This window comes from Ursus arctos, unplaced genomic scaffold (genome assembly GCF_023065955.2).
Source record: "Ursus arctos isolate Adak ecotype North America unplaced genomic scaffold, UrsArc2.0 scaffold_34, whole genome shotgun sequence".
In the NCBI taxonomy this organism is placed as follows: Eukaryota; Metazoa; Chordata; class Mammalia; order Carnivora; family Ursidae; genus Ursus; species Ursus arctos.
The window spans coordinates 7,650,163-7,659,355 of record NW_026623030.1 but is presented as its reverse complement, the minus strand read 5'-3'; the positions used below and the strand labels follow the sequence as shown (position 1 = coordinate 7,659,355).

At 54.8% G+C, this 9,193-nt stretch overlaps 1 protein-coding gene across 1 annotated transcript; it reads right to left on the bottom strand.

Moving 5' to 3' along the window:
- Nucleotides 1–1,719: 1,719 nt before the first annotated feature.
- Nucleotides 1,720–8,958, bottom strand: CRYBB2 (crystallin beta B2). Its single transcript, XM_026484900.2, has 5 exons — nucleotides 8,905–8,958; nucleotides 6,075–6,193; nucleotides 4,742–4,874; nucleotides 3,541–3,683; nucleotides 1,720–1,888 (listed from the first exon to the last, which is right to left on the bottom strand). The coding sequence occupies exons 1-5, from the start codon at nucleotides 8,956–8,958 to the stop codon at nucleotides 1,720–1,722; spliced, it is 618 nt and encodes a 205-aa protein (XP_026340685.2).
- Nucleotides 8,959–9,193: the final 235 nt, after the last annotated feature.

The following is a 9,193-nucleotide window of genomic DNA, read 5'->3' as shown; positions in this document are numbered from 1 at the left end:
ATCCTCAGGGATTAGAATTTCAACACATGGATTTGGGGGGAGACCAATTCACCCATAATAATCACCATGGTCTTATTGTCAAGCTATTACAATCTCTCCAGAGTGGGAGCCTCCTGGGGGCAGGGGGGTCTGTCTTACTTACTTTGTATCCCGTTCTCTGCCCGGTTCCAGGAAGAGCATAGACACTCGGTAGGTGTTGGCCAAAGAATGAAGGAACAAATGGAAACTGATTAGTCCCCACCTCGCGGTAAACATGTTAACCACTAGAGCACATTTTTCAGATTCAAGGAGATGATTGTATATGGAGGTACGCAAGGGTGAGGCTATCTAAATCTTTCTGAATAAGAAGAATGGTTCGAGACTTGCTACAAGGCACTAATCATTGACACCATGTGGTCAGAGCACAGGAAGATACAGATTGGCCCAAGCAACAGAAGAGAGACCCCATCGGTAGACTCCGTGAGTGCACACGCCAATCCTACAGGAGACAGAGGGAGCATTGCCCCACTGTGGGGGAAACGGACTTCTCAAGAAATGACTCCAGGACCACGGTGGCCCAAAGTGGAAAAACGGAGATCCAAAAAGAGCCTAGATAGCCGCCATGCCCTAGACACAAAGACCAGCTCCAGAAGGATTGAGAATTTACATGTGAGGAGCACAGCTTGTGAACTTTCAGGGGGAAAAAAATATTGGAGAATATATTTGTGACCTGGGGTCAGAAAGAATTTCTTAAAGAAGACAGGGGAGGTACAAACCAGAAAGGAACAGACTGATGTTAGACGACAGCAAAATTTAAAACCATGACATCAAAAGGTCCCAAATCCAAAGTGAAAAGAAGTTGCCCTCTGGGAGTAGATATTTGCACTACCAGGAACCAGCAAATGATGACCCGTTATCCAGAGAACGCCTGAGTTATCTCATGTCATCTCTACAAAACCAGATTAGGGAGGAGCTATTTTTCCCCCCCGTTTTTTCCCCCCAAGTACAAAGATGGGGGCTCTGAGAGGCAAAATGACTTGTCTGAGGCCGGATCACGGGCCAGGGCTCCGCAACAGACATTAGAATCCAGGCCGACCGTGACGCTAAGTGATCAAGCCCACCAGATAAGGAACAGAGGGAGCAAGGAACACGCAAAGGCAGAGACATGTAATTGGGCCATGTCCCTGGGACCCGGTGGGAGTGTAGGGTTGTTGGTTCCTCTGGCAGATCGAAGAAGACTGCCAGGGTCCAGGTGATCGCATACGGAGGTGGGAATGGCAGGCAGCGGCGGCGTTTTTAAGGGCTGGAGAATCCTTCACGTGCCCCTCGAGTGACGGTTCTCAGCAACCGTGGAAAAGGGAGCTAGGAGGTCAGCCAAGCCAGCCACTCCTGGGGCAAAGGCGGTTGTAAACCAGGCAAAGAAACAGAGGCTCAGAGAGGTTGGAGAGTATGCCCGAGGTCACACAGCCAAGTAGCTCTAGAGTCTCCGTGAGGGCTCTGCTGTCCTACCCCAGTCCAGACACTTTCTGGTTCTCTCCGTCTGTCTCTGTCTCTCTGTCTCTCTGTCTCTCGCACACACACGCACACGCATGCACGCAAGCAGCACCCACTCCAGCTCCCACTGGAGATAAAAGGCAGTGTAACACACAAATTGCTAGTCACACTTTATTCACTCGCCAGGAGGTCTGGGGGGATCCTGGGCAGCAGATCGAGCCCCTGGGAAGGAGGAAAAGGGGGGCACTAGTTGGAGGGGTGGAAAGCGCCCCGTTGGTGCCACTGCATGTCACGGATGCGGCGCACGGACTGCACCTGGGGATGGGGAGCCCCAAAGTCACAGCTGTCCTTGTAGTCTCCCTTCTCCAGCAGGTACTGCAGCCCGCGGTAGCCAGGGTACTGGTAGCCGACCCACCTGCAGGCCAGGGGTGAGGGGGGACGTGGAGGACAAAGGAGATGAAGAGAGAGAGAGAGGAGAGCATCCATAAACCGCCAGGAAGGGGGAGTTCCCAATCATTTCTCACTTCCTGATTGTTAAGCAGGAACACCACCCTTCTGGCATCCAGCCTCTGCTTTCTTCCTTCTCTTGATGGGGAGCTCACTACCTCTTGAAGTAACTTTTGACTGCACACCTGATACTGGGATCAGAGGAAGGGATGATCTCAAGCCCACTGAAACCTAGAATGAAACAGGTCTCCTAACTGCCTCTGTCCACCCTCATGCCAACCTCATGCCTGGCTGCAAGGCCAAAAGAGAGTAGGCTAGGTCCCAGGAGCCCTCGGTGATCCCTCTGTCATTTGAAGTCATTTCCAGCCTTGGGGGGGGGGGGTCCTTCACTCTTTGGAGCACCTAATGAAAGTTAGTTTCTTCTCCCCAAAATGTTACAAAGTCCTGGCCGACAAGGACCTGCTTGGCCACCCCCTGGCGCACCTGCAGCTCTACCTCTCAGTCTTGTGTCCCTCTCTTTCTGTGCACTAGCCAGTCTGGAGTTTGTAGAGTCCCTCAGACTCACCAGGCCCCTCAACCACAGGGCCTTTGCACATGCTGTTCTCTGTCTGGAATGACCTTCCTTCCTCCCTCTACACCTGCACTTCCTACGCTTTCTTGGGATCTGAGTTCAAGAGTCCCTTCTTCAGGGAGGAAGTCCAGATTTGTGGCGGATTCTTAAATTATTAACTGTTGACCCCAACGAGGCTGTTCGCTCTACAGAGCAGAAGCCAGGTCTCTTTACCTTGACATACTGAGCACTGAGCACGATGCCTGGCACGTAGTGGCACTCAACAAATTGCATAACGAATGAATAGACGAAGAGGATCACGGATACAGAACTCCACACACTATTTTACCAGCAACTATGTGTTGGTAAACCAGCTCTCTGGAGGGAAAAGGGGTCTTGATTTGTATCATATTCCAATTTCTGTGGTGTAAATACTCCCACTATGGCTGATTTTGAGCTCCCAAGGATTCCAGCTCGCAAAAATTCTGAAAATGGAGGAATTGGCTCTTGCAAACTGGTACGAGCCAGCTCCAGCTCACCCCTGCCGCTGGCCTGTCTGCGACACCATAGAATCGAAGTTTTGTACAAGAGAAATTCCCGGTGGGTGATGGCCAGAGTCTATGCACCAAGGAAGTTTAATTCAATGGGAAATGACACATCCTGTTTCTAAACTCAGGGACTCATGCAGTAAAGAAGCAGTGTGGGCTGAACTTCCTGACACTCACAGCTCTGGTAAGACTGCTCAACTCATCTCTACCCTTCCATTCCCCCTGACTCTGCCTCACCTGTACCCCTCTAACGTTCACTGTCCTGCTCTTGGAGAATGAGGTTAAGGCCACGCTTTCTCTCCCCCAGAGGTAGGGTATTGGCCAAAAAGCAGATCTGGATGGGACTGCAGGCCCTGAAAGCCACATACAAGCTCACGATTTCCACACCCATTTTCCAAAGGGAAGACTGAGGTCGCAAATATACAAGATCAGCAGGGTCCAGGGCAGAGCGGGTCTCAGGACCCCAACCCCTCAGGTCTGGGCTCCTGGGGCAGGGTCAGCCTGGGCTGGGTCGCCACTCACGTGCCACTCTGCACCCGCACCGACGACACCTTCTCCTGGTAGCCATGGGCATGGAAACTGGGCACGTCATCGTCTATGATTTCCATCTTCTTGCCCGTGAAGTTGGGGTTTTCATAGAGGATGATCTTATGCTCTTGGCTGTCCTGTTGATAGGGAGCGGGGAAAGGGAGCGCAGGAGAGGAGCCCAGGGTGAGCCTTCCCACCCGTCCAGATGCCCCAGCATTGGGATCAGCACAATCTGCTTGTAGACTTCTGGCCCAGTACCCTGCTACTTAAGTGTCTACAAAAACAGCAGTTAAACACGGCCGTTTGTTGGGGGACCCACTGGGTTGTTTTCAAGTGACACTCCAGAGTCTATAATTCGAGGCACATTCAATTCTGATATGTTACTTTCCCTCAGCTCCCTTTAAAAAAAACAAAAACAAAAACAAAATGGCGGACACGATCTACACACCCAAAAACACAGGCTGGTGGGGTCCCAAGCAGGCACTTTGGCTCTCTTGGCTCTCCTTCCTCACCACATCTCTTCCCATCTTCCTGTTCCTGTGACATTATTCTTAGCCATCCCCTTTAACCCTTTAGAGACCCTTATGCTATCTGGCGGATGAGAAAACTGAGGCTCAGAGAGGTAAAGCTGCTTGCCCAAGGTCACACAGCTAGGAGCACTAGAGCCAATGTAGGAACCCAGGTCCATGGGGTGCTAAGTCCAAAGTTCTCCGAACTTCCATCAAGCTCTGGGGTGGGCTAGCCTGCCTTGGGGAGGCTTGGGAGTGGACCTGAGCATTGCTGGGCCCTGGGCCCTTTCTAAGAGTTCACATTCTAGTAAGAATCAAGATCCAAGAAGCACCAGAAGGTCCCGCCAGCATGAGTTATGAACACGAGCTAATGCACCTTTTCCTCCACACCCAATCCCAGAATTCCTTTTCACACTCAGGATGACTACTGTTTATTGAGCAATTGCTCTGTGATGGGTTCTAACCTCAGGAATCTCAGGGCAGCAGATCCAAATATCCCCATTTTACAGATGGGAAACTGAGGCCCGGGGAAGTGAATGACTTATGCGAGGTTGCACAGCCAGGAAGTGTGCCCCGCCCCATCAGAAGGGTCCTAGTGCCGGAGATGAAGGCTCCCTCCTGGTCCCTAGAGCCCTGGCTCCAAGGAGGCAAAGAAGAGGGAGCAAGAAGCAGCAGGAGGCTCTCACCACTTTGATGGGCCTCAGGGAGCTGAGGGAGTCCGTCCTCCGACTGCTGGTCCATGAGTCCCAGCGGGGGTACTCGCCCTTCTCGAACACAAACTGCTCACCCTTGCAGTTGGCTTGTTCGTAGCCCACCCAGCTGCAGTGGAGACAGAGAGAGAGGGCAGGTCAGGCCAGCCCCAGCTTCCCCTGGCAGGACCCCAGCTAGTCACTCGAGCGCCCGGGGCTCACATTTGCCCAGCTCCCCCATCAAACTCCAGACACTGCCAAGCTAAGAGCCGAGCCACCTCAGTCCTCCAGAACTCAATTCGGAACCATCAACAATCCTTAATAAAAATATCAAAAGTTCTATTTCTAAAAACAGAAGGCAGAGGGGTGTCAAGTCCGTTTGAGAAATTCTTCCATCCAAATGTTAACGTAAAAAGGCAACTGAGAATCAGATACGGTGTTTAAATGGTCAAAACTTCACTTGTCCAGGAAGATGTGCTCCTGGGCACGCCAGACACCCAGAGCATGTCGGGTAACAGAGGCCAGACAGGGGCATTCCTTCGGCTGTGTTCTCCACACCCGCAGACCTGGACTTGAGTGACACTGTTGCATTCTGCAGAATTCCCCGAGAACCTTGAGCTGTGGGATGGGTCACCCAGGACCCCCGAACCCCACGAGGATCCCTGACCCCTTGGGAGGGGGTCACCGGTGGCCACCACCAATTCCTGAGGCTCTCGCAGAGAAGGAGTGGTCAGGGAACCACAAGGACGGGCCCCTGTGGGCTGTGCTGAGCTGTGTGACATGAGCAGGGCAGAGTCACGTCCTACCGTCCACCTCCCCTTCTCTCCGGAGTCAGGGACCCAAGGCTGCTGGCCGCCACATGTGCCCATGAATCTGCTGGAATCCAGGATGCCCCGGATTGGGGAAGGGGTCAGTGACTGCAGAGCTGGGACATCTGGCTTCAAACCTCGCAGGAGAGGGAGGACACGCCCAGAGCCAGAGATTGGCAGCTCCAGAAAAGTCCACGAGAGTCACTGTGTCCATCTCCCTGCCTTGAGGAAGTGGCTGGCCTTGGGGTCAGGCTTTTTCCACAGAGGAAGAAAGCCAAGGCTCAGAGAGGGAAGTTGCTGGTCCAGCGTCACACAGCCTGAAAGTGGTGGAATCTGGATTCGAACCCAGCTCTATCTGACCCCAAAGCTCAAATTCTCTCCAGAGGCTGCCAGCCACCAAATCGCACGGTCCAGGGGGCGCAAGGAGGGCAGATCCCCCCAGCTCCACAGCCCAGGCGCCTCACCCTGGTGGCCCCCAACCAGACGAGCCCTCCTCTCCCCACCCCTTCCCCGGTACGTACGGTCCAGCCTGCACCAGGACAGAGCCTGCCTTCTCCACGCCAGTTTCTTTCAGGTTGGGGCAGGGCCCGCTGAGCTCATGCGAGTGGCCCTGGAAATTCTCCTGCTCAAAGATGATGATCTGGAACAGGAAGAGAGGGTCGGACCCGTCATCATGGGGAGGAGGGAAGCAGGGCATTGGGGGTGAAGAGGGGGCTCCGAGAGCCTCCGGGGAAGCTGCTGGGCTCCTCCCTTGGGAGTCACAGACTCAACACGGAGTCAGACAGTCCCGGCTCTGCCAGTTACCGGCTGTGAGACCCGGAGCCAGGACTTGACCTCACTGAGCCTCGGTTGCTGCATCTGTGAAATGGGAAATGACAGAACCCTCCTCATGGGCTTGCAGGAAGGATTCAGAGAAGCGTAAGGGTTCGCACACAGTGTTTGCTCTTTGTGTGTGGGAGGCAGACTCCTGTGAAGTAAGGGACGTCCCACGGAGCCCGGGTGCCTAAGAGGCTAGTTGAGGTTGGAGTCCAAGTTTGTCTGATGCTGTTTCCAATGGGGCAGCGCTTTGCAAACTCACAAGCACTCAGAGCCCCTGGAATCTTGATGAAACGTGGTTTCTGAGACAGCACAGCTCACAGGTGAGGTAGGGCTTCTCTTGCTCCTGCTAGAGCCAGCCCACCGCCCTACCCTAACCTAACCCTGTTTTACCCCTGGCTCTGCAGGTCCCCTCCTGACCTCCCCTGGGATGCTTCTTAAAGGGACGGCTTCACTCCCTTTGCCTCACCTGGCGCTCTCAGCAGCCCACGGAAGGGGGCCAGCAGGATCCCCATCAGGGAGGCTGAAGGGGCCCCCCAAGAGCACTAACTGGGAGGGCAGCTGCCCCCTTCCGTGATCCCAGAGCACATTTGGGGCAGAGGTTCTGTGGCTGCACTTCCCCAGGGAGCTGCCCCCCCCCCCGCCCCCCGGTGAAGAGGTGGGCTCGGGCCAGCGGGCTCCCAGGAGGGGCAACTGCACTGGTCAGCACTGGCTGGGTAAACAGGGCCCTCTCTCCCAGGCCGGGGATTAGCGAGATAAAACCAGGACGGGGAGGCCCAGTGGGGCTCCGAGACAAATTCCATGGGCTCAGTCCAGGCTTTGTGGTCACTGACTCGACCACAGGAGGGTCAGGAGACACAGGTTGTGATGTTACCCCGTTGCATCTGGCTGTGCAAACTTAGGAAGCAACTTGGTTGCCTTGAGCCCCAGCCTGCCCATCTGTAAAATGGGGGATCATGCTTCTTTTGCAGGGTACTGGGAAGACTCAAGAACAGGGATGTCAGAGGCTCATGGACAATTACCCCTGCCTGGGAGACAAGGGCTGGCAGCGGGGAGGAGGACAAGGAAGGTCAGCCTCTCCTTGTATCCACAAGGCCTCGAAGAGCCCAGAAGCTATTATGATCACGGCTATTGTTTTTTATCAACACACGGGGGCTCACATTTTTACACCATATCTAATCTTCTAAACGCGCGCTGCCCGATGCCGCGGCCGTTAGCTACCTATGTCTGTGGAACGTGCTCGACCGTCCAAATGAAGATGTGCTGTCACGGAAAAGACACATCGGATTTCGAAGATTTAGAATAGGAAGGAAAGAATCGAAAATCTCTTTCTCATAATGATTCTATTGATTCTACATGAGGGTATATTGGGTTTAATGACTTAGAATACGAGAGTTAATGTCTCCTGCTTCTTTGTCCTGGTTTATCGTGGCTGCTGGGACGTGTTGAATCGCACACGTGGCTGGATTTCTGTGTCTAGGAGACAGCGTGGCTCTGAACACGGTGCAGAGGCCTTCGTGCTGGTGCTGAGACTCACGCAGCTCGCTCCTACCTCTGGGCCTTTGCACGCACTGCACCCTCTGCCTGGAGTGTTCTCCCCTACCCCCACCTGACTCACGTGGCTGGTGCGCCGGGTCTCCGCTGTAATGCCCCCTCCTCAGAGAGGCCTCCCTGACCACCTCTGCTAACACCGCCTTTCCACATTCATCCCCACTCTCTTCACCCCTTACCCTGTTTCATGTTTCCTGAAACACTTCCCACTCCTGAAGTCCTCGATTTGTTTGTTTGTTGTCTGCCTTTCTTCTAGAAAGTCAGAATGGGGTCGGCGGGTGGGGGGCTGCGTCAGCTCAAGCTTCCCAGGTGGGGGAGGCCCCATGTCAGACCAAAGGGCAGTGCCAGGCCAGGGCCACGGAAGGAAGCCAGACAGAGGCGGCCAGGTGGATGGTCGCTGGTAGAGGTCTGGCTACAGATTGGGTATGATGAGCCTCTGGCCGTTGTGGGGGCGGGGGGATCCTAGGAGGATGGGGAGGACGAGGAAGCAAAGCGAGCAGTAAGAGATGGTGTCAGGGGGACACACTTCAGGCCAGGCTAAGCTGGTTTCCTTTGCCTCTTCACACCCACCCTATGCCCTGAATCCAGTTCTCCCCATTTTACGAAGGAGGGAACTGAGGCTCGAGAGGTCAAGCGACTGGCCCGGGTCACACAGCAGGTCGGAAATCCCACCTCGCCTCCTGTTTGCAAGCCCCTTCTCTCACTGGACTGTGGGTCCACCCCAGCTCTGGGGAGCCCCCATGGGCATTGGGGTATGGGGTAAGGCAGAGACGCTTAAGTCACCAGCGCTGGAGGCTGGTGTCAGGAATCTCGGCATGCCGGTCGTGGGCTGGGGAGGGGCCTTCAAATCAGTGTCAGGGAGACTGAAGCCCAGAGAGGGGGAGCTTCAGGAAGGAAGATGCCAACTCGATCTTACAGAAGGGAAACTGAGTCTGGGACAGGGGCTGTGCTTGCCCTGTTGCCCTCTCCCACTGTGGTACCCACCTTGGGGTTGAGGGGCTGTGGCTTGCCCACTTGGGTCTGGTGGTCTGAGGCCATGGTGGGTGGTCCTGTGCAGGAATGACCTGGAAGACATGCGGGAAGGGGTTGTGAGGACCTCTCTGGGCCCTCGGCTTTCTCACCTTGAGGGCCTGGGGTCTGCTCTGCTCTGGCCTGAGGGTCTGCTCTTGGTCTCCCAGGTCTCAGGTTGTCCCAGGGCAGCGGGGGCCGCAAGCGGTGGTCTGAACTTCCGTCCTTAGCTTCATTTCTGTGTGCCCGGAGGGAAAAACGAGGT